Source organism: Lates calcarifer, linkage group LG2 (assembly GCF_001640805.2).
Source record: "Lates calcarifer isolate ASB-BC8 linkage group LG2, TLL_Latcal_v3, whole genome shotgun sequence".
NCBI lineage: Eukaryota > Metazoa > Chordata > Actinopteri > Centropomidae > Lates > Lates calcarifer.
In genome coordinates this window covers 27,656,710-27,683,353 of record NC_066834.1, presented here as the reverse complement: position 1 = coordinate 27,683,353, position 26,644 = coordinate 27,656,710, and the positions used below count along the sequence as shown (strand labels likewise).

The 26,644-nt window shown below is 40.4% G+C and overlaps 1 protein-coding gene across 1 annotated transcript in view; it reads right to left on the bottom strand.

Annotated features, from left to right (window-relative positions):
- Positions 1-26,613, bottom strand: part of kiaa1549lb (KIAA1549-like b) — a 59,744-nt gene extending 33,131 nt beyond the window's left edge. Inside the window, exons 1-2 of the mRNA XM_018668020.2 lie at positions 25,410-26,613; positions 739-1,110 (exon numbers count right to left, since the gene is read on the bottom strand). Coding sequence (XP_018523536.1) covers positions 739-1,110; positions 25,410-25,668 — 631 coding nt within the window. The 5' untranslated portion in view covers positions 25,669-26,613. The remainder of the gene's footprint in view (positions 1-738; positions 1,111-25,409) is intronic.
- Positions 26,614-26,644: the final 31 nt, after the last annotated feature.

The following is a 26,644-nucleotide window of genomic DNA, read 5'->3' as shown; positions in this document are numbered from 1 at the left end:
GCTGCGTTTGAACAGCTTGGCTCTCTTGATTGAAGGGAAATGGCATGCTAAATTCTAGATTATTGGTCGATACAGAGTTCACACCTGGGTTCTGGGTCTGAGTGTTTAAAATCTGTAGAAGATTTTGTTCATGGTTAGGAGAAGAATATGGTGTAGATGTGCTGGTTGCTGGTGTCTCGATTACTTTTGAGCTTATACTCCTTATGTATGTTCCACTCCCTTCGTGGATTTTATCTGCTGATGAGTAAAATGAGTGTTTTGTTATTTTATTGCTCTTTCCAATTGTGGTTTCACTTAGAAAATGCAATGGTTTGGCTGTTGTGCTTTGCAGAGTCTGTGTAAAAGCTGGTGGGGCTGGAACTGAATGAGTGGTGGATTGTGCAGTTGACAGACTGTCTGTCCAACCCAGAGGCCCTGCTGGTGATAATGTTGCTGTTTCTGTCAGATGGGCAGGGTTGGACACAGTCATTTGACCTTGAGAAGATGTAGCTTTGTTTATCCACTCAGTGGAAGATGATAAAGAGAACAGAGACACCAAGGATGATAACCCAGAGGAAGTGGATGGAGCTGGTGAGGACACTGATGATGAGAATGAAGGAGATGATTCTGTTGATGAAGACGATGGGACATTCCTATTCCCATCCATAAGTGACACATGCAATGTTCTAGAGACAGGTGATAACACGGTAACAGCCTGAAGTGGTGCAGTGTGTTGGTGAGACATGTTGGAGGTCAGACCTGAGCTGGCGGGGAGGATCCTATCTCCCACATGTGACGACGACGAGGAGGACATCTCTGAGCCATGGCTGGAACTATGTGAAGGCCATTGGGTGGTGTGGGTCTCGTCCCTGGTGATGGTTGGCGAGGTTCTACTTTGATCAAGGCTCACTGGATGTTTGACAGTTCCTGCCATGACGGTTAAGACAGAGGAAAAGGCAGGCTGCCCTGATAAGCCCTCCCCCTCAGACTCCAGGTCACCATCTGAACGGACAGCTGAGAAAGGCACCTCCTCCACCACTGACAGGTCCGTCAGTGGGTGAGCAGGACCAGCTGTGGCTGTGGGGTCACCTGCTAGGGACGAGGAGCCAGAGGCATCATAGGTGGATTTTTCTGGCAATGAAACAGACAGGGAGATGATGCATTATAATTGGCACTGAGAAAAGTCTACTTTTAAAGTTGAAACTGCACTTATCTCTAACATAACAGCATTTTTTTAAAATGGCACCTTTTATAAAGGCTTTATAAGTTGTAACCAGTGGCTTTGCTAATGGTTTATAAATAGTTTACTAATAATTTGTACATTAGATCAGTTATAAGACACTGTTAAGAACAACTTTTGGGTTGCCACATTGTGATTATAGCCCAAACTAAACTGGATTTTTGAGAGCCGATACTGTTATCGATTTCAATTTGAGAGTTAAAAAATAGTTATTTTGTGGCTTAAAATCTTAGAGAACTGATCGATAAAGCATTACCAAATGATTTATTGAAGCCATTATTTATGACTTATAAAACCAAAGTCTGCTTTATTGGAAAGTAGTACCAAATTTCTGCTGTCTGTAAGCCCCAAAAAACTTTATAAAATGACATGTTGTTGCTCTCCCCTTTTAACTGGCAGTGTGAAAAATCTGACTGCCTAAGCAGCGTGCGTATTCATTCAGGCCACATGTCAGCAAAGAATTACCTTTTCTAAAGATGACAGATGAAGCCATTAAAAAGAGTCAGGTGTGTCACACAAACATGGAAAAGACCTGACTCCAACAATACACATCTGAGGATGTTGTGGCTCGTCAGAATCAATGCTGATGGCATCAGGTAAACAATCAAATTTTAGGTACAATGTTTTAATTGGCTGTTGTTTGGTAATCATTTTACCCATTCTGCCAAGGTGAAAACATATCACAAATGCTTCTCACAAGCCAGGTTTAGAGGTGTAAACACATCTTTCTAATAGTCTCTGACAATACACCAAGGGCAGACATTTATGTATTCCCATTGGAAAGAAAAAAGAGACAATTTTCAAAGTGGAACAAATAGAATTATTCAAGAGATGGCAGCCGTGTGCTCAAATATAGCAAAGATAACGCTAGTTCTAAAAACACACAATGGACTCATGTTACAGTGTTTTGGCCTTTGCGGAGATTATACCTCTGTAAAAGGCAGAAAAGAAAGACAGACATGGAAGTTTACATTACAGTAACTACCATGAAGATACTAGGGGTGATTAATGTGCCATGACAGCCACCGTGGAGTTGTCTCTGATCCACCCCTGTCCTCTGCTTTCCTTTTATTTTCAGCACATCCTCAACACATCCATACAGGGGTTCTTTTATCCATTTATAAAGCTTTGCAGTCCTGTCACATCTCCCACCCCCTCAGCATGTTTCCCCTGCTGAAGTGCATCCAGTGCACTCACACACAACTTCTCCAGTGTCAGAGGGACATGAGCAGGAGAGAAACAGGACATCTTTTTATTTTTATTTTTTTCTGCCTGGATAGCAAACAGAGGCTAGACAGAGGCAGTTTTTTTTTTCCTAAGTTTGTTTTCCAATCAAGTCCACTTTTATAAATACAGACTTGAACATAAACCGTGAAATTCTGAGAACTGTCCACCACATACTGCAGAAAATGTGAGGCCCTTGAGTCCATGTTTTCTGAATTACACACATGATGACTAGCCTAAGGCAGCGTGAACTCACACAGCTGGCACTGTAAAGCTGTCTGGAAACCTCCGTCTGCAGATATCTGCAGAACATTAAATGAGAATTGTAACAGAATCTAACACCTACAAATGCAGTTAAAGTTCCAGGTCACTAATTCTGAACATGCTCTTAAATGTCACCAATATCCCAGAGAATTGGTATAATGCTTTTTATAATTTGTTTTCAGAGGGATAAATCACAGAATTTCATTAACTGCGAACATTCATTTCTTAAAGACAACCCCTCCATGCTGTATTCATGATCCCACTTAATTCCTTTTCTTCAATAAATCACTAATGTGCTAAAATGTGATTAGTGAAATTGCTATACTGCAATTTCTATTCCATTCTTAAAAAACGGTGATATAAAACAAAGAGTGGGAAGAAGGGAAATGTATTTCTGTAGTCAGACAAGACCTCTGAGATGACAAAGGATATGTATCCTGCTTCAAGGCCACTAGGAGGTGATTCAGTCAAACCACCTGGTTTGAAATGAAAGAAAACTTCCTGCACACCCTCCCTCCCCAGCTTGGCGTGCCCAGTGGTAACATAAATTTGGGCGCGCGGGACGGTGGCCAGTCCGAGAGGAGGTGTGGGGCTCCACCTGTGGTTTGCCACCTGCTCCAACAGAGCTGAACATATGGGAGGATTTCATCAATGGACGAGAGAGAGGACAAGGTGTGCAGATAAAAAAGGAGATAGGAAGAGAGGGAGGATGATGATAAAGGATGGGCTGGAAGGTACGGAGAAAAGAGATTTGAATTGCCCTAGAAAGAGACTAGGGAAAGAAGAGCAACAGTTTGGTAAAATAGCAGCACAAGAATGAGAAAATGATTGAAGTGGAGGTTATTTTGATTCCTCACACCATCAGGTTATTATCTCAAAGGCAGAATAACAGAAAGTCAGATTGTGTTGCAAATAATAATAGGTTTTCTGGTACTACTCAACTTTTAATTGGTTAGGTCATTTATTGAGCACATATGCAAAAAATTCACTGGTTCAAGCTGGGAATGCTCCTGTTTTTCTCTGTAATGTATCACTATATACTGGATATCTTTGGGTTTTGACATCTTAAGACATCATCTTGGGTTGTGATGGGCATATTACAATATTTCTGAAGACTAAAAAATTAATGGATCATGAAAAAATTATGTGTGCAAGGAAAAGTGTGACACCAGTCATTACAGAATCTGTTGTGCAGTCCGCAGAACATTGTTACTATGACTCTAATCCCAAAGTTTCCAAAGATACCAAATATTTCAGGCCAAAGTTTTTAGGAAAAGTATATAGAATAAAGCACAAGACATGTAATATTCAAGATAACTTAAGAGGAAATAAAAGGGAAAAACTGGATGTTAATGAGTTAAACACAGTTGCCTATAGGAGATCGATACTCCAAGCGTGTATGATTAATAAAGTGTTTGGTTTTAGAAGACTTCTTCAGTGAAGAGAGAGCTACACTTGTCTCCTCGCTTGTCTCTGAAAACCCACTGCAACCAACACACACAAACCACAGACCTCATTTCCACACTCATTTTTTCCCTCTGCAGCCAGCGCTATCTTTGAGCTACCAGGACACAGACATGACACTGCTGGGGCTCCCGCTGCTCCACTCACATTATACACTGCTTCTCCTTTTGCTTTGAGCTGTTTTTGTTCTCTTATGTGCGGAAACTGGTAAACAAGAGAGTATAATTCAATAGCGAGGTGGATGGAACCCTGGGAGCAGAGAAACAAATTTTGAGAAGCCCGGTCCACTGCTTCTCGGGAAGTGCCTCAGAAGTCCCTTCTATGTTTTGACTGTTTATAGACGGCAGATGCATATATAACTGCTCTGAGCTGTTGTTGTTCTATTAAAATGATAAATAGGAGCTTCAATAATGAGGTTGAGAGAAGTTTGAAAGGACAGGATTTTGATTGAAAACAAGTATTTAGACATATGCATTGCACATATGCTGTCTGTTTTTTGGTATGGAGGCATCATGTCTGTGCAGGGCTGGAGGAGCATTTGGCAGCGATGCCAGGCACTGCTGAGGTGACAGTATGGATGGGAGGGAGGATGTCACACGCATCCAGCACTATGCTTTTTATTTATTTATTTATTCATTTATTTATTTATTTTAAAGAGGGTGCAAACAGCACAGCAGGCTGAGACACGCATCAGCTGTCTGGAACATAGCCCAGCGGACACTTAACCCTGCAAGCATGCAGAGACGTGCACATGGTATTAAGAGAAATGTTCATTCATTCTATCACTCATTCATTACCTCTGATGAGGAGGTTGCAGCACGTTTTTGGTCCTGACTGACTGATTATCTGTTTGTTTGTCAAGCCTCAAGCTAGGCCAATAAACACATCATTAATTTTTAAGGTGAATTGTTTAAAGGGGCTGTTTGCACGTTCTCTGCCGCTGAACGTGGTTTCTTGCCGGGACTGGGTGGTGGTGCTGGTCACTTGCCAAGAGTTACATTGCAAGAGGTTATAATATGCCCTCTGAGCAGTGCTGTGTCTTCAGTCAGTTGCTATCGGAAAGTTAGGAGACAGGACAAGGCTAGCTGGTTAGCATGCTAACTTCAGTAGAAGAAGTGATAGTTGACTTGAAGATAAACATTGTTGCCAATGTTTGCAAATTTTAGATAAACACTGTTGTGCAAATGGCATTACTGAGTCAGTCTGCTGCCAAATATAATACAATATTTTTTTCCTGGAAATTAGGTTTAAAAAAGTAGGGATCATCTTATATTTCAGGACTAGTGAGCGTTTAACCTGCAGGATTTTCTATAGTCTGGTGTAACATGTCTGGCTGCCACAGTGGAAATAAATTCCTAACGAAATTCATAGCGTCCCTGTATGTCTTTACTGCAGAGATGAACCAGGGAGAAAATCTGTCAAACAGCCAAGAATTACAGCTGTCACAGATGATGTGCTCAAAAGGACAGTCAGGAAAATGCTAACTGTCAGAGAAAATGATTCAGAGAGAGGAATGAGAGTAAGAGAGGAATCAACTCACTACAACAACTCAGTCAGCTGTACATCGCAGTACTGAGACCTACCTACAGAGGCTTACAGACGCCTACAGACGTCCGACCAACCAGAATTTCTGGTTAGTGCCCAAATGTTGTTACATTGTCAAATGGCTGTGGGAGGATGGAAAGGAAGAAGAATCATGATTAAAATTCAATCACTGTAAGGCTTGGTTTACCACTGGTGTTTTGTATAGCGCACAGTGTGATAGCACATGAAAATATGAAGGATTACTTCAGAACATTGCCCTTAGTTCATCAGTAAGCAGATTTGTCTGGCATCTCCACTTGTTCAGTGTAGTGCAAAAAACAGCAACCTGTGTTGTATTGTTATAAATGTTGTAATATTTATTAGATCAGTTCAAAACAATGTGCAAATGGATTCTCAGGAGAAAACTTCCAAACTCCCAACCAAACAGAACAAATCCTTGGAGGGAAAAAACAAGACACTGGACAACACATTGACCACTGACTCAGAGGAATCTGAGCGCTCTCTCACTGCCTATTTTTCTTTGTCCTCCTTTCTCTTTCTCTCTCTCCAGATAAAAGTCAGCCTATCCACTGACGCTCTTCGTCTTTTTCAGCCTGACATGTCGACACACTGACTTCTGTCCCGATACAGCTCAGGACGCTGTAGTCATGGCTTATGTTGTTGCACTCTGTCCACTCCTATTTCTGCTCACAGAGGCTGTTCTCCACTGTCCTCGTCCCTGTGTTTAAGCCGGCCTTAATTAGGCTTGAGCATTATGACAATATTCCTGCTGTTAGATTATAGAGATTTGTCAACTGCTAGTTAACCTGAGTTATCTAGATTTTTAAATATGAGGAAAGTGCTAAAAAAGACTGTGATTTAACATGCAGTTATATTCACATGGAGCTCTATAGACTAAATCATCACTGGTGCATTGTACTCTCTAAATAGCCCTATACTAGATATGACATTAATTTCTTCCTGTACCTGCATCTCTATATGGTACATTAGGATAATGTTCCTATCAAGTGTTTCCACTGCAGGCACTGGCTCAGTATAACACACCAGAGTCATTATTCAGAGCTTTTAGCAAGCTTTTAGGAATGTGACAGGGGACAAGTTCCCTCCACTCTCACATGAGGGATCATATATCTGCTGGCTCAAACCCTTTTGGCAAAAATGAAAGAAAAGCAGCCAAAAATAATTGATTTTTGAGCCTCATTATATAAATTCAGAAATTAAGGTACTGCAACAATTCAGTGAACAAAGGAGATAGACACAGTTCAGAAAAAAAATCTCTTGATTTAATGTGAATATTTTCGCCACTTTTACAGTGTTGCTGTATTGTATTAATGATCTAAAGTCAAAGAAAATGGGTTCAAAGAAAAATTGAAATAATAGTTAATAATAGTTAATCTCTTTTTGAATGTGGAAACCTTGCTAACAATAAATTGAGCTTGTATATCTGTGTATCTGTTACTGTGCAGTAAGTCTTGGCCCTCACTGTCTATGTAAGAAAAGCATAACAACTAGGCTGCTAAATGATGCACTGCATATTTCAAATATCACATGCAATAAGTCACATTTATTAAATGCTGTCTTCTAACTGGTCCCAACTTATTCCTGTTCCGAATATTGATTATTGTAAATGCAAGTTATACTGTATGCTCCACTAGCAAATACACTAAAAAACTGTCTTAATGGCACTTTCATCTATTGTGGTTACACATTCAACTAATCCTGAGCTGAGGCATGAGGACATATATGGGTATTGTATGCTAAAAGGGTAACACATAAACACAAATAAATACAAGATGTTTCAAAAGCATTTCAGTTTATACCACTTACTAGCCCCTAAAGTAAAAACCATCACATCAACAACTGTGATATCAGCAGTTACAGATACAACAGTCATATATTGTTTAAATGACAGAAAGAAGGTTGCACTAATCCTCAAACACTTCATACTAGAGAGTCAGACCAGAGACTGAAAATAAGACTCTTTAGGCAGTTTCAAAGATAAGATCCTACATAAATATGTTTAGCAAGCATTACTTACATTGTAATAGCTTTAAGGAAAACTTTCAACACTGCTCAAAAGCCAAAATGAGATTTCTCAGTAATGCTGATTAGCATGTATAATATAAAAACTTGACAGATCAATCTGTAATTATTGGGTTTGGTTAAGTTAAGTGCTCCCAACTTCCAGTCAACAATAGCATCTTTAGATCTGTACTTCTACAGCTTCACCTATATTTTGACTTTAGCTGAGGACAATAGAAGAAGGCAAGCCAACAGTAGCCTCCTTAACCTTATCTTTACCCATTCCTAACCTACAGGTCGAGATGCAACACATCAAAAAGGAACAATGTTTTCCTGAAAATAAAATTGCTTTTCTTCTTTCTGTGGTGACAGATATTATTGTTAATATGCAGTAACGTGTTTGCTTTCAAATGTATGAAATGTGTGAAAACACTTATCCACTATAGACTTTTTTCACTGCTGGCATTTTGACTTGTCACAGCAGAAAAAACACAGATGTTACTATAACATTAAAGATGGCTCTGCACAGTTTGTGTCCCAGTAAGCTTTGACAGTAGGCCAGCATGCACATTACCCTGAAGCTGAGGCAGCTTAATAAAATACAGCCATCATTAATTTTCTTATTAACAGCTGTGTTTTCCCTGCTATGACATGTCAAAATATCTTCAATGAAAAGTGTTGCAGTAAACCCTTCCAGTAAGCCAGTATGAAAAATACCAGGACTCTGAAACTGGCTCACCTGCATAAAATTCTGTATGTTATTAATTACACTTTCCTGCTGCAATGATGTATCAAATGTCTGTAGGCATTACAGGTAGACTGGCTAGATTGTGCATTTCAGCAAAAATAATGCTTGCATTGCTGATTCGAGATTAATGGTATATAAGAATGTAAGAGTATCTCAGGGTGAAATATTCCTTTAATGCATGGAGCGATCAGATAAACTTTGCTGGGGCAGACAGGATGACTGGAAGTCAGAGGGCTCAGGAGGGCTCTGCAGGCAATCACAGTCCCATTAAAACCCACCAAAAATAAGTCATCTTTCACTTCAGCACCACTGCCCGGAGGTAACGCTGGCCTATGAACTGTCAAGGTTGAAAGCAGACAGAGCGTGTGGTAGAGACAGAGATAAAAGCAAAGGTAAATACATGTGATGTCTTGCCATGGAAGCATCATACATTCACATTTATTTACAAAATTGTAATCAGAAAAGCTTTATTACTCAGATTGTAGAAATGCATAAGTGTGTTTTACATCACTTTGCATTTCTGATCTTCTACAGCAACACATATTTTAAAAATGTGATTTATGCTTTTTTATATTATGCTTATATTGTGGGCTCAAAAACCTCCAGAGCAGTTAGGGTTAGGGTAATCTCAAGACATGTCCGATGAATCTGCAAGAACATTACTGCCTCTTCAAACACCCCTTCAAATAACTTCTTGTCCTGGTATAACCCAATACACACATATACAGTGTGTGTGTGTGTGTGTGTGTGTGTGTTTGAGACACAGAAAGAAAGACTGTATCAAACTGGAGCTCGTGGCTATCTCCTGGGGCCGTACATATCAGAGAAGGCGAGAGATGACTGTAGGAGTTTAACCGCCTGCTGGGACTGTGATGGGTCTGGGGATTACATCAGTGGGTGTGAAATGACAGGTGGGGGTCCAGGGAGGGCATCAGATAGTGACGCAGCAGCTGATGGGACTGATGTACAGAGTGAACATTAACATGAAGGTCCCCTCCTATGTTATGCATTTGCTTTGCTTCATTTTGGACATACTATATGATAATACAACAAAGTGTGTATTTACACAAACACTAGTTGAATGAGAAACAAAAACTCTACGTAAATATCAGAGCAAGTTTAATGTCTGATATTGATAGACTGTCAAGGATAGAAAAACAGTCATTTTATATACCACAGCTGTTGCAGTACTGGGTCATGATGTATGATTAAATGCTTAACCTAAATTAGAAAAGTATGGAAATAGAAAATCCTGGACCTCTTTTCACAAATTGGAGTCAGATCAGCAGTCAGCTGAGAGAGGATTCAGGATCAGGTGTAGAAGGATAATCTATGGGGCAGGGCAGGATTAACAATATCGGAAGCAGAGTAAAAAGGTAAATTAAAGCAGGGGTGCATAAAGTATTCAGATCCTTTACTTATGTAAAATAATGAATATAGCAACCTAAATGTGCTCCCTTACAAGTAAACGTCCTGCATGAAAAATCCTACCTGAGTTTAAATACATAAGTCTTAGCAGGAAACTGTGTCAAAGTAAAAGCACCTGTTTCATCTCGGTGACTGGTATATTATTGTGTGGCATTATAAGACTGTAGCTCACAGAGTTGGAGCTAGTTACTAGTTTAGTCCAGTGGCTCCCAATTGAGATGATTAATGGGAGAGGGACAAAGAAAAAAAAAAGTTGTGATACTCAAATTAGTCTTCATTTTTTGGGATTTTTGACAGAATTCAGTGTGGAAATCACTACTTGGTGGAACTGCTAACAACTCATATGACGTGTGACAAGGGAATACATATGGTTTTTCTGTAAGAGGTCAGAAGACAGAAGGTTGGGGAGTAACAATGTTAACAATGTGTTGTGTTTCATAAAATTATCTGAATTTTCTTTGTGCAAAATCTTAATTTGAAAAGATGCTATAGCTGTCAAATCATCAAACCTCATAATTATACTTCAAAAAGTACAGCACTTGGGTTAAGATGCCTTCAGATATAGACATAATACAGTACCACAAACTGACCTGCAGGGTGTTGTTGGTGAGGACTTGAGGTCTGTGGTCTGGGACTCAAAAGACCATTACAACACAGGTAAAGTTCTGTTTAGTCAACCATGTCAGTCTGAGCCACAAAAAAAGAGTAATCTAGTATTATCACTTTTAGGGAGTTCATGTCTTTGCCTCTGACTTTCTAATTGGGCCCTCAGAGAGACTTCAGAGGAAGTCGGAGCTCAACCTGCCAAGTGACAGAACACTGAATGTAGTTTCCGTGTCTTATACATCCTTTACTAAACCCTTGTACGAATCTGAGGCTTCATTTTTCCCACAGCAGTGTGTTTAAACGTACAACATGTGAAATATTGTAATATTGAGAAATTATCGCTAACTGTAGTATTTTAATATAACCATCTTCAAATACTATTCATGCAAATTCAAACCACATTTTCAGTAAATTCAATTGCTTTCTGTCTTAAAAGTAAACCTGTTGCCATTCCCTGATAGAGCATGTAGAAGGATAAAACCTGATAACAATGAGTGATAAGTAATGAATGAACATCGTTTAAAGACCTTTAGTCTATGAAAGCTGGAAGCACAACAGTTTATCTTTCCTGTTTTGTTCAGTAAATTTCCTGTAAAATGCAAGCCCAAACAACATCATTTAAAATGCATGGAGCCAAACTCCTCTTAATGGTTTCATTTTTTATGGTAATAATGCTAATTAAGCTAAATTATTGTGCTAATAAGTTATTCATAGTAAATTTCCACATAAGACACTTTGCTATGTCATTAAGGCAAATGCCTCTGCATTTCCTGCACTTGGCAAATGAAGTGACTCTGATTCTGTCACAGCTGTACATGATTCACATCCTCTGTGTCACACCAAATTCCCTCTTGAGTGTATTAACATAAACATGATGCAAAAGAGGACGATCATGAATTGCGAGGCTCTTAGGTGCATAACAAAGACATACTGCAGCATTTGTCCATCTATTTGCCAGTTAAAAAAAGACCTTCACACTGTTGACCTTGATTATACAGGCGGGATGGGTTGAATCTCTTCAGTATTTCACAAGAACAAGCACAAATTAAAGAAACAGAGAAGCTAACACATTTGCATGACAAACAACCCCCATGAAGGTGTAACAAGCTCCAGCAAGGTTCCAACTCCCAAACTGAAAACCAGTGACGTATGAGACTGAGCGGATGTACTGACTCTGACCGTATTTATTGGCTATAGTGCAGCAGAGGTTAGCCGAGGCATGAGGAGGATGGAGGGAAGAGGACAATGAGGGATAACAAGGTGGGATAAGCCTGTTAAGCTTCCAGGATCCCCTCTGAAATCCACACTCGAGTCAAGCACAAGAATGTCAAAATGTATGTAATACAGTCACAGTGCTGTGTAACCTGGGGACTCTACAAGCAGCAGGTCACAACTTAATGTTTAACCTGGTGACAGCATTTGGAAGTTTTAGGTTTCAAAAGGATTTTGGATTTTCTTTCTTTAAAACCAAATGCTTTTGTTTTGAAAAAAGATCATTTGGAATAACTCTGTAATCCAGTGTACATTTTTAGAAGTTTTAATCGTATTATAAATGAATGATGTGATAAGTTTTCAAATCCTTTTAATAGACAACATGGTCTAGAAAGTGTAAAGGGCATTCTCCGAGGGTTGACCCGAATGCTTTGAGACATTGACGCATCACCTGTTACCATGGTAATAGATGTCCAAATCACTATTTAATTGCTTTGGTTTTTTTTTTTTTTTGTAATCTGACATTATTCATCATGCATCAACATTCATTATTATTAGTTATTCCCATGAAGGACATTTAATAGTAGTGATAGTTTTCACGTGACACAGTGACACACTCACACTGGGACAGTGACATGTGACCACATGACAGGTTTACAAGTTATAACCATATACTGGCAAGGTGTGGAAAAAGTCGACGATCTAGAATAACTGTGATGTTCCCCAGAAGTCTGATGCCAAAGGAAACTGGCATATCACAAATCTATGGTTTGGCAAATCACCTGAAAGCTGTAACAGTAACAGTCTGTAGACTGCAAGACTCCCATCTTGTAACTGCAAAAATGTCCTTTTTTCTATTATGGTTGATGTTGGTGTGACCCACATACGAACAAAGTATAACATTGAAGTCCAAATATTGTCCTCATCCAGCCCTACATTCTTCATAATTATTCACTTCACAGATATGTTATTGTCCAAAAGATGAATCACTTCATCAAGAAAACAATTATATTTAGTATAAAAAGTGGTGAGTCAGTGAGAAATATTAAAATGGCAAAATCTTCTTCATGCAGTATAGCTGCTTCTCCTGTGGCAAGAAAAGAAATGCCTAAGTGTTCACACCACACCTCCCTTTTTGGGCACAAAACAGGAACAGATCAAATCTTACACATAGAGTATGCAGGTGAAAACAAGACAAGACATGGCTGCATTAAGCAGTTTACCACGGCTGAATACCAGGTCAAACAACACATGTTTGGGCTACAATACTGACACCACTCGTGTTTTACATCACAGCAATCAGGCATTCAACCTTGACACTCCACACAGTCGATGCAAACACAGGGACCGCCGCCGTTTCCAGCAGGCAGCACGATGATGGATGAGCTCTCAAACAAAGGCTTCAGCTACATCCTCAATTCACCATGACACAACAGGGCAACTGCACACTGCAGCTACTAGTGTGATTGTGCCCATGTAAGATCCTTCCATCACATTTCAATGTGGAGGAAAATACTGATGAGTAAGTCTGCATGCTAATTTTGCAGATATTCAGACTAGGACAGTGGTATTTTAGCTGGTATGCAGATGCAGCAAAAGATATACTGAGACCCATCAACCTGAAGATTTAAAGACCATACCAGTGTTTTTACATATTTTAGTCAGTTCAATATGGTGTCAAATGATGTTATGAAACTCATCTGCTTATAGGCCTACTCTTAGTTAGACCACTCTATTGTTGCTTTGTAATGCAACAGTAATTACAGACTGACGTAAAAAAAAAAAAAAAAAAATCTGTTTTAAAACTGACACATGCAATTACATAATTTAGAAATAGAAATAATTATGTAACAATCTTTCAGCTGAGTAAAAAAACATCTAATTAAGCAAGGTAATTATGAGAACAGTTGAGAAAACAAAGAGCTCATACAGGCCATATTCAGAGTTAACAGATATGTGGAATTTAAAAGCATAAAACCTGTCTTTTCATAGGCCTGTCTTATATAAGTGAATTAAGAATTTAGGCAAGAGAGAGGAGGATTTGATAGAAAGTAGCAACAAACCAGATCCAGATGCTCTGTGGAAAATGATTTTCCTTCTGATAATGTTTGAATTGAGGTACACAACTCATTAAGATTTATCACTATTGTGTCAGCTCAAGATTGAAAGGCAGACTGAATGTTATGTGAACTAAGAATGTTTGTTGTTATATTTTTCACTGTTAAAGATGGAGGTAATATTAGGGGAACACATAGTGGATCTCTTTAACTTATCCTCTTTAGGAAGGTCTCTTCAATATCCACCAAGAGATGTAACATATGTTGTCTTTAAATGCTATATATATGCTTTTGCTATTACTAACGTTAACATTAACAGCTGTTTACTGAGCAGTCTGGAAAAAACATTGTTCAACGTTCAACATCAAACTTCATTCCTTTACTCGCAAAGAGCTGTCTCTAGCAGTGGAAAGCAACACCAGTGTTAACTCTGGTTGCTTCTATTTCTATTGCTTTTTTTCTTCTACTAAGTTAGCATGCTAACCAGCTAACCCTGTCCTGGCCCATTTGGAATACCACTATGCGTCCAGTCTGCCCTCAGCTCAACACGAGAGGATGAAGAAGTAGCACTAGCCAGAGAGTGTATTCAGTAAATACTTACATATAGCACCTTTAAAGATAAGTACATTAAGTATTTTGACATGCCATTTAGGGGTTTGTGTATCCAGCGGAAGGTGAAAAATGTTCTTTTGGAAAACAGTGATGTAAGTCTGGTTAGACTGGGGGCTGTGTGGCAGTAAACAAAGACAACAGTCTGTTGCTCCTTAAGTCCAACACACACTGGGGGCATGTGATGCAAGTCAAAATATCAGCCCTGACTATTTTCCTGTGTAAACCCACACATTGGCTGCATCTTGATGCATGGACATCTTGTCACGGCCACGGGATACACCACTGTCCTGTTTCCCAGCATCAGCCTGGTCATCTCTACAGAAAAACTGGATTTTTATCATATTTGCTGCTGTGATCAACTCATTCCAGCTCCTGTATTCTGAGCACTTCCCCTGTCCATACACCACATCCAGGATGTGTCACAGCGTCATTTGACACGACACTGCATGATGCAGCCAGTGTGTGTTGTACATTTTAAATTTCAACATAAATAATTATTATTAATAACTAGTTACATCTTAGTGCACCAACACACTGTTCACCTGGTTTATGAGTGAAGCATGAACAGCGTTTTCAGGTTGCTGGGGGATAGAATCAGAAGGAACAAGTTAAATACAGTCAGACCCCCACTTCTTTTGAAGTACGGGGGTTGAAAAGGGAATCCTCACTCTTTGTATATGGGCTAGAAACATTTGTTGCAAGTATAAAAGGTAAATCTTCTTAGAGATAACTTTGGCAATACCTACAGGTAAGACACTCCTCTATGCCCAAATGGGGTCAAAAAGAACTGCAAGTCAACAGTTGGACTGAGTCTCAAAGTTCACAAGTGTACCTGAGTAGAATGGATTTGGGAAAAGTGGCTTCAATACATTATTGAATGATTTTTCCTTACTTTGTTAGAAAATGCAGGTCACAGAAACTACTTTTGAAAAGAGAGTTAAATGCTAAATGGAGAGAAAAGAAGGATTTTTTTTTTTTTTTTTGCTCAGGCTCTTAACTGATTCTACTGGACACCATCCAAGACGTGGGCAGACAAATAACGCAAACTGAGGGAAGTGTCAGAGTTCAGATGAGACCATCTGCTATGAAAATGTCCTCTAATTCAGATTTTATTGGCAGACAATTCATAATTCAATACCAAATCTTAACAGTCCTCATTTGGGTTTTTGACTAAGATCCACTCACAGTAGCTCACTGTAGTGCTGCAGATTTACTTCAGACAAGTTTAACGGTGGGCACACAGATACTATTAAGAGGATGGACGTCCCCATGGGAGCCATCATTTCAGCAGCGGTGTGTCCAGCTTGGTTAGGTTGCAGGTTTCTTTAAGAATGAGAAATGGGGCACATGAGTAAATATCAAAATGGGGACATTTTTCTGATGTGCATCTATGACGCCACATGAATTTAAAACGATGGGACTGAAAAAATGTATTATGTTCTTTTTTCAGCTTTGAGGAAATGGACATAGAAATAATTTGATTTTGTGATGGGGTTTCTCTTTATCATATTACTGTATCTTTTCCCTGTGATCTCACTCTATTTTGTCTTTTTTGTCTCTGTAAATTACTCTGTGTCCACTGTAAACTGTAAACTGTTACGATAATTCTTTATGAAAGTAAAAAGACTAACAAGACAACGTGCTGCGATTTTTTTGTTTTTTGATACATGGTTTATAACATTAAAACTTTTTTTTTTTAATTCCAGCGAGAGAGAGACTTTTCTTGCATCAGTTTGAATCTACCAAGTCCAAAGAGGTTTCCTGTCTTAATATCAGCCCTAAGCTACACCTCTTTGTCCTCTTACCTCATAGACCTGCTTCCTAAATTGGATATTCTGTCATTCTTATCATTGAACCTGTGCACTTCCACCACCACCGTATGTTTAGCATGCATAACTTAATGGTTGTCACCCATGCCTTGTAATGACAACCGCTGTCAAGGAGAGGCCTGTCTCCTAGGTGACAATATTATTACTGAGATGTATGTATACCATGAGGTACCATGATCTAATCCCATGGACACACTCTTGACCTTCATTGCAGTGTCACAGGCAACAGAGAAACACAGTCAGAAACACACACACACACACACACACACACACACACACACACACACACACACACACACACACACACACAGTCACTCTTTAGACTGCATTTTACTGATATTGTATGTGCAGTAAAATTGTTTATTTGGTTTGTGTCTTTGGTTTGTTTGGTTGGTTGGTAGATGAAAAACAGAGACATTCATTGTTGTTATTTAATTATTGAGCTCTATAGGTCTCCTGTGCAGTACAGTGTATTAGATCTTGTGCTGTACTCTAATTCAGCTTCAAAAATATTGATGCAATACACTTGATATTAAGAAAGAAATTGAACATCCGAAACAGCAGCTTCACAATTTTAAAAACATTTAGTATTAAAATAAAAGTAATGTTCCCTCACTGCAGCAGGTTGCAAAGTGCTGAGAGTGGCAAGTTGTGACACACACTACACAAATCACACACACACACAAATACACTCATGCTGGGACAGTCTCTGAAGACAAATTAATAAGATATCCATGAAGGATGAAGGGAAACAAATTCTCAAACTTGCGTAGAGTTTTGCTACAGATGGGTATGAGCCGGAGCATGTGCAAAGGCCTTGTTTGTGTGTATATGTGTGTAGTTCTCCAAAGGCAGTGCAGCTACACGCTCAGATTATCCCAGTAATGAATTGGCCCATGGGGAACAGCCCGTTTCATTCTAAGACTTAAGGGGTGACTTCAGAGCTCTAAAGTAAGGGCGTAAATCAAACAAATGTGACATGGTACAGATTTATGAATGCGCATATAAGTGACTGCATTTTAATACGTGCTGTGTGTGGGTGGCTGCAGGAAAATTTCCTTCTTATTTTAAAGATATTTAAGTGCAAAAAAACAAAAAACAAAATTTTAACATATTTTAAGGTCTTATCTTTACCTTAGTGCATTAAAACTTCAGCATTGTATATTTCACAATATTTTTGGTTTTTGCATGTCATGCGAATTGCCTCCAAATATGATAAGCACTAAAACTGCTTCTATATTCCATCAGGAGAACATATTTTAAGCTTGATTACTGATTAATAAGATAGGCTTCTAAAACTGTTGAACATTTCCTTTAATGCTCTCTGAGTTCAGCTTATCTCTCCCCAGCACTCTTGATGCTTCACTGATGCTGTCATCAGTCTGTAATTTTTGGAGCAAGTGGGCTGCCTCCACCCTCAACCTGCTTCACCAAAGCTAGATATCAGAGAGCGAGCCCCTGAATCTGTGATGTCACTGGGATTTAAAATCAAAGGCTTCTCTACAGACAGTGAGTGGGATGCTAATGTTTCACAGTCATAATATACCACGGTCAACATCTCTCTGACTTGGTGCTACATGGGGTCACTTCATGTACTGACTTGGTTGTGAAGGCTGTCTAAGATTGATACACTGACATTGTTGTTTGATGTGTTTGTAATCAATCATTTCTTGAATGAATCTGATTTGGTACTACAGAGTAATTCCTGTCACACCTGGATGATATGTCTGAAATTAATATTACAATATTAATGTGGATATTTCTCTTATAGTAATATGCTGGGTTTATCTGTTACATAATACTTTAGAAAATAAAACTCTATTTAACTCTATCAACAAAAGCTCATCAAAAGTTAGTCTTTTAATTTGATTTGAATGACAGAATTTTTCTATACAATATCATATTTTTCTCATATCGTTATGATGTGATTCTATTGGAAGCTGACACGTGATTAATTATCCCAGTCTAGCCTTGATTTCTATATAATCCAATTAGAGTTCACAAAAGAATGCCATACTCACATTTACATGACAATATGATAGTTGTGGTCACGGAGAAAGGGGTCACAGACCAACAATGTACCATTCACTGGCATTTTTCTGCGTTAACACTAACTGAAATGACCACATGTGATGTGAAAGAGGTTGCCTGCAGAAAAAGAAGAATCATCAGCAAAGTCTAAATCTCTAGAGTTGGCACTTCAATCGCATTCTAAGCGAGACCTTCCACTGCGCTCAGCCTTCTTTTTTCTCCTCATATATAATCATACATAATTACATTTTCTTTCCTATACTGTGTTTTGGACTTGTTAAATTCCACATTAAAAGTCTTCACTTATATGAACGCATTTAAACGTTTACAAATTTAGAGCCCCATTTTTCTTAGCCTATAGTTATTTACATTTTGGAAAATGTAGTATGCCAAATTCACTATTGACAGTTACTGTTTGCTATGTGTCGATTACTAATGGATGCCATTGGATGTACTGAATCAACGACTTTGATACTAAAGAAAAATGAAATACCTGATGATTAGGCAGGTTCTGTAGTTATACTAAATGTCTTCATTCTATGATTTCTAAGCAGGGTTATGGCTGTTTCTTTGCCATGGACATGGAAGATATTGAGGATATCCTCAGAAACCTCAGTCACACTGAATCCAAAAACATCTGTATCATGTCTGTGTGTTCAGATTTGAGTGAGTTATGACTAGCCAACCTTAACTGCCACTGCTGCTGCTAGCTAGTGGTTCGTGTCTGCGTGCACTGTGTCAGTGTCTGCCTATGAACACACTCCTAGCTGCTGAGCATGTAACATTTTGACGGCTCAGTGTAATGAATGTGTTTGTATGTCTCGGTGATCACACAATCCCTCCTCCAGCGGTTCAAGGGGATTAGCTGAAATACCACAGTCCACAGAGGCATCTGTGTGAAAAAGCCAAGCCTACAGCTACATTTAGCATTACACTTAGCATTTCCATTTATAACAATATTCGGCAAAAACTGAATATGATATAATGACAGTGACGCCATTAAATGTGACTGATGACCCCGTCTGTGAGGAGGAAAATCTCCCTCTTTCTGACTTTCTGTCTTGTCTCTCTCATTTATGCACACCATAGATCTGAATCCTGGTTGGACCCAGCCTCATTCATTGAACTGCTAAAAATCGTCTTAAATTTTTAACCTCCATATCAATAATATATTCCAGAGTCAAGGCCTTATCTGGAGTCACTGAAGTCAAGAGGTGCTTCTCTGGAATAACTAACACTTTAAATACAATGTTAAAGAAGTTCCAGAGGCTCTATACACTCAGGGTGAACCCACATAAGTGATTTCACTTATTTTGGCTGATTAGACCTCCTGGATTGCGTGGAATGTTAGGGTGACATAAATAACCCCTTAATCGTCCTTATTACTGCAAGAAGTCTGGTGACATCCAGTGTAGCTCTGTCCACCTTTAACTTGAGCTGAAGTCTGATCAGCCAGGACAACTGAACACATCTGTTTGGGAAGGCAAGACCCGTAAACACTAAAATAAACATCTGTCTGTCGATTGAATTACTTTTAAAGGTGCTAAATGTAACTATTTTAAATAAAATTAACTAAAATTATCAACAGAATGTATTGTGTTGCAGAGATAATTAGCACGCTAACCAGCTAGCCTTGGCCTGTCACATCTTGTAATACCAATTTATACCTAAAGGGGCGATACTGAGTCACTGTAGCGTCCAGTCTGCTCTCAGTCCAACATGAGAGGATGAAGCAGCAGTGCTATCCACAGGGCATATTCTAATGTCTTTGAATTTAAGGACAGAGAGTCAATGAATGGAGCAGTCAACACACCGATGGCTGAAGCTCTTGACAAACAAGTATCATCACCAAGACCACCCGCTTCCAGCAAAAAACCACACTCAGCAGCAAAGAAGAGAAGTGATAGAAACAGAAACAAAACTAGAGTTAACACAGTGGTGTTGTTTTCGACTGCTGGAGACAGCTCTCGGCAAGTAAAGGAATGAAGTTTGATGCTGAACTCACAACGTTTCCTCTAGACTGGAAAAAAATCCTTTGCCTTCATATCTATTACGTACATGAGCTAAATTAGAGAGATTCATTAGACTAACAAATGTAATATATTCATTCTAAGAGATGGGGACAGTCTTAAGTACTTAGTGGTGAGCTGCTCCTTAGAATTGGACATTCCTCAACTTCCCAGAGATTCAGGCCTCTCTTCTGCCATGGTCCAGTGTGATGCAATGTGATGAACAGTGACCTTGTGCGGAGCAGTGTGTTGTATTATACAGTGTGCCCCAATACAATAAATCACGCAGCCTGCTGTCCTCTCTCAAGCAGCAACAGAGCCAAACCTACGTCTGCCATCAGCCTGAAACTAACAGCCCCAACACAGAGAGAGACGGGGGGGGGGGGGCAAAAGAACAGAGAGGCACAAAGGTACAGAGAGATACTGGAGGGAAACATGGGAGATAACTCATAACACACACACACACACCGCACGAACACAATATTCCCTGATTGCAGTGAACTATATGAAGGATAATGCGAGGCAGATGGTCCACGATACTAATTAGAAGCCTGTTTGCCATTCTTATCACTACATCTATGTGTTGTAGAAGTGCTGGCTGCTTTGTTTACGGCGTTGAAGGAGAAAAGACTGCAGACCTTTTGACTTTCTTTACGATCTGACAGAAACAGACTAAAAGAGCCCTGGAAGTAAATTATAGCAAGGATAGATAACAATGGATGCTCATTTATTTTCACAACGATTACCACCATGAATATATTTCAATTACTTGATAACACTCTCTTCCTGGCCTTTTAGCATTTTTCATTTTTGGCACTTAAGGTCTTGCATAATGTTGAGCAGGACTCACGCAATCCTCCTATTGAAACATCTGCACAACATGCAAAAGAAAACAGATGGACAGCTGTGAATGGAATATAAACAGTTCTTTTTTGAAGGAAAAAAAACATCACTGTTTTTTTTTTTAATTGACTTCTCAATCTGATATCTGTCTGTTCACAAAGACTAATGATTTGACGGGACTCACAGAGGCACACAAACCACACACAGGCACATACATCTTAAGCCCTCCTGACATGCTCACCCACAGTATAATTAACTGTGGTACAGTAAATCACTGCGATGAGGTCAAACGAGGGAAATAAACACGGTAAACAGAGAAATCATCTTCTCTGTGTGCTCCTGAAAACCCAGAGCTGATTCAGACAGGTCATCAGACCAAGGGTGAGTCATGGCTGCTGGTTTTTAAAACCAATTCCAGGAACTTATTTTAACATTAACCATCGTGACAGCCCTGAAAAGGCTAACCTAGGCAGTGGGGAAAGAAAACTGCAAGATAATGAAGCACACAAAACAAGAAAAGCAAACAGATTGGGGCATTAAAAACCAAAGGCAGGCCACAGACAGTGTCGTGATGTGCAGCTCACTGGTCATTCGACGCACACTTACAGTCACTTTATGGATAAAAACCCCTCCAAGACCGCACTGCAAATAGGAAATGGCTTTGCATCTTACTGTCATGTCTCCTTTCAATGAATTCCTAAGCAGAAAGTGATGACTGGCAATGGCTCAGGGATAGCATCTCATGCAGCGAGAGGTCTGCGGGGTTAACCCCCATCAAAACCAAGCTGTCAGCACGCAAAAGCAACGGGGAGGCGGGTCACAGGTTGTAGGAATAAACACAGCTGACGTCAGAAGAAAGCCATTTGATTGCGGAAGGACCAAACATTCCCTCACTCAGCTCTCTCCTCAGCGTGTCCTCGGGCCTCTCGCTGAACATAACTGTGTTAATAAGAAAGCAATAAGCCAGACAAGAGATCCTGCGAGTTAATTAAAGATCAATCTTACTGCGTGAAAAGGCTTCATCTTTGCAGCCGAAATTACTCAGGATACCCACACGACACTGCACTCCGCACCGTCCTCTACTCTGCCGACTGTTGAGGGTTTTTAAGTGGAAAATGTTATTGTTGGACAAAAATTGCTGTTCCCATAGAAACTACATGTTGTACTGGTTACACCCATTAAGGGAGGAAGCTGTGAGTTCAGATATAACCAGCTGACAGCAAAGTGAAGATGTTTTTCATTCACACACACACACACACAAAGTATATGCACATGAACACAGCATCATAGCTCAACAGACATTTAAAATGTATCTATGTGTGCAACTGATGATACAAGTGACACTAAATTCTACATTACCTCAAGCCTAGTTTAGCATTTCTTCACTGCAGTGTATGTTTAGGTTTCAATATATCAGCCTGGCTCAGTGTAGCTCTAGCTGTCTAGTGTGTAGTTCAGCCAGTGTGCAGGAGCAGCCAACATGACATTAAAAGTTAATTACTTGACTGTATTTTAATGAATCTTAAAGAGATATGGAGGAGGATGAGTGAAAACTTTAACTTTGTTATGTATTATTCATCATTTATGGGTTATTGTCTATCATGGTAACCATAACCTGTGACTTTGCTAAGATTCTGAATGTACAGATTTGATGTCTAATATAACAACAAAAAAGCCATTACTAAGTCAAGATTTACTCTAGTGTGAAAGGGACAGCTCCAGTCTGATTTCCCCAACACGATGGATATCATGCTGATATCAACAAAACAGTCTGAAATGAAATTTTACCAAACCAAAGACAAATCATGAGAAGAAGAAGGCTTTCTGCTCCTTGTGATATTCGTATGGCTGACCAAGGTCTGATCTGTGATAGTGATGCTGAATAGTATGGGTGGAATAGGATGCAATACATGTATAGCTCATTGCACAGGAATCATTGGAATCAATTTTTTTATGTAAGGTAATATGAGGCCAGGGATTACTGTGGTACTAAAAACTGAATTAGTGGCCTGCCGTCACTGAAAGAACATAACTGAACACATTTTGTGTTTCACTACCCAGTGTGCTGAAACATGAGGAATCATCTGTGTGGGGAAAAAAAATTAAATATAACTTTCTCTTTCATGAGGAGATTTTGTTGTGGTTAGATTGACAGAAAATGCCTGGCAGCTAAGACAGAGATAATAATAGGACGTTTCTGTCATGTAAACTGAATGTTCTCTTTCAAATGTGGTTGTATATTTATAATCAACTGTAGGCACAGGTTGTGTGGCAGTGCCAGTGTTCAATGGTGGACCCCGGAACTTAGTGATATGTGTATGCACTTTACTTTGTAGCTTAAAGGTATTCTTTAATTTAATAGGTCAATCATATAACATTAGCATCATTTAACAGATTATACTTTCTCTTTGCTGAAAACCTGCCAACATCTGAAATATACATCTTCAGTCTTTTGACTTGAAGTCTTGTGTGTCCAGGATCACTCGTTCACTGGGGACCTCTTTTTCTCTCCTATTTTCTTTTAATCATATTGACTGTATGTGTGCAAAGCAGAGCATGAGTCTCTATAACACTGGATTTGGAAATGGTTGTTAGAGACTCCATCTGTTTCACCACAAGGCTAATGGCCAAGAGCTTATTTGAAATTGACCATGTTGGTATTAGAGCTGAGGGTGGGCGGATGGCAGCGCCGTGGGTGGGCGTGGATGAGGGGCCCAATTTGGAAAATGTTATCCCCCTGTCCATAATTCCTAATGGCTGGCCTGATTACATCACACATTTACAATGAAAAAGACACTGAGTGTGGCACTCTCATTAAACCAGTTCTTACATCAACACAACACACTAGACTCCGGGTTCACAGTCCCTTGTCCCTTGAATTAATAATAAAAGTACTGGTGTGCCTCTCCCAACAAATATGTACTGTATAGCTCAGGTGCTGCTGGGCTCATGTGTTTAAGAATGGATGTGCTGACTGTGAGAAGATGAGGGAGGAGGAGGAAGAGGAGGTAGGAGGGAGGAGGGAGGGAGGAGGAGACTCTGCTACTGTAGCAGTGCAACAGCAGAGGTGAGACTACAGCCACTACATCACAGTGTGCTGACTGGAGAGGGGAGATGGAGCCACTGTTAGATATGCACACACCTAACACTTTGCAAAGGAACATCTCGATTTGTTCTATTTTCACTTAAGGGTGCACAAGGAGTCTCACACCACATCTGTGCTGAGGTGGTGTAGATAGTCACATGAGTGGGGGTAAAAGAAAAAAAAAAAAAAAGGTGATGCAGCCAAAATCAGTGCAAATGAATGTCAAGCCTCTTCTTCAAGCGTTTGTGGTTGAAGGGCAGCTATGTCGGCCAAACCTTGCCCCAGCTGCCTCGCATGCCGCCAGAGACAGACAGACCTACAGTGGGGCTACAGTATGTGTGTCATTAGTGCTGACCCAGATGCTCTGAAACACTGACTGTCCTGTGACTGCACTGCATTCCCAGAATAACTCCCCTAAAGCTCATTACACAAAGTAATAATGTTTAATAACCTCTGTCATGGAAAAGCTACCCAAATGAAATGCCCAAAGCAGGATAAAAAAAAAAAAAAGGAAAGGGAAGCAAAGTTGGGATGAGAGACAAAGTTGAGGTTGAGATGGCTCGTGTAATGTTCAGCTGCAGAGGAGAGGCAGAGATTCAAGGTCTGTGCAGTGCAATCTGATCGCTGAGACAAAAGAGTTGACTGGCTTCAGGCTCAGGTGCAAAGATTAGTAGGTGAGAGAGAAAGAGAAAGAGAGAGAGAGAGTTACATCACATGCAAGCAAACCCTGTGCAGTCCAGCATCAACACTGTCTCTCCCACAACAAATCATGTCAGTGCTGGTCAGTGAGGGAATTAATCCTGAAGTAATAGCTGGACACTGACACCCTGGCTGCGCAAATTCCAAGGCAAAGACAGCCTTCTGCATGTCACAGCATATGCAGGTGATTCCTGTGGTGATGGACCACAGATAGTTCCGTTTTTACCTCCCTCCCCCCCTAAAAATGATTTAGCAAGATATTATTCAGCTCCATCCATGCAGCTTGTGAATCATGCACCCAGCAGCAATAAATGTGCGGATTACAAAACGCTGCCGGTGAGAAACAAAAGATTCCCCCTTTTTCCGCCCGATATGCTCCAACTCCTCATAATATGCCACTCGTAGCCCATACTGTGGATGTGACAGAGGTTAATGCAACAAATCAGCAAGTGTTTTCCTTGGAGCAGATATAGCTCAGCATGTGTGTGTGTGTGTGTGTGTACTCTTCTTACCCTCTGCGGCCAAAGCGCACCGGACGAGAAGTAAAAGCATTCCCACAGACAGGAGGCAGTTCGCAAGCATCCCCGCTGCTCCGGTTCGCCACCTGGTCCTCAAACATCTCCCCTCTCCTCCTCCTCCTCCTCCTCCTCCCAGTCCTCCACCTCTGGCGTCCGTCCTCTGCGGCGAGCGCCCGCCGGGATCCGCTCCGCCGCCGGCGTCTCCCACCACTTCGGGGTGACCCGTCCGCCCACTCCTCAAACCGGGAGCCATATCCAGTGGATAAGTTGCTGAAGTTTCGTTCGTAAATAATACATTGGATCAATCCTACTCGTGTGTGCGGGTGAACGGGAAACACAAGCGGTCCCGCGGTCTCGTCGTGTTGTCCAGGGGGCTGGAGGTGGAGGGTGGGGGTGGGGGGAGGTTGGTGGTGGCGGTGGCGGTGGTGGAGGGGGAGGAAGCGGCGTTGAAGGGGGGGAATTAAGAAATGCGCCCTATCGCTCCGCTCCGCTCGGTCCACCCATCCTCACCGTGTGGCGCAGGGCGGCGCGCGCACTTTGCCAAAGGTTTGACATTTAGCTGTTGGCGGTGAAATGCATTCATTCAACAGAGCCGCTCGGATGACACGCACACCCAGATGAGTCCAGGTGACCAATCTGAAGACACTGCTGCTAGAGGATGGATAATGGAAAGTCTTTCATCCCTCTGGTCAAACTGAGCAAATTCGCCTCTGCTGATAATTGTCGGGAGAAAAGTCAGAGCTGAGCAGACTGCAGGACGACCTCTGCTGGGTGTACAGGACAAGACAGAACTACATGTGAAGCAGGTTGAATTTTTGATTCACCCAGTTTTGTGGATTAATATTCAAAGGGCACACAAATGAACAGTGCTTTACCTCTACAAACAGCTATGGATGTCTATCCTGAGGGGTGACAATAATTATCTAATAGTGTGGTTACAACTGTGGCTGTTGTACCTCTTCATCACCACAAGATGGCAGCCCACACCCAGAAAATCACCAGGGTAAAGCGTGCAAATTGCAGATCAAGATTCAGACACCCAGTCTTGCCATGTTATTCACCTAGGGAGACCCCAGATTTTACCATCAAGAGCCTCACTGGAAAAGAATTTTGTGTTTCACCTCTAGCAGCTGTTCTGTAGGTTTTACTCACATCACATGAGTTTTATCAGTGGATTGAGTGTTCCCGTCATGGAATTGCAGATTTTCACGTTTCCTATGTATTACCCA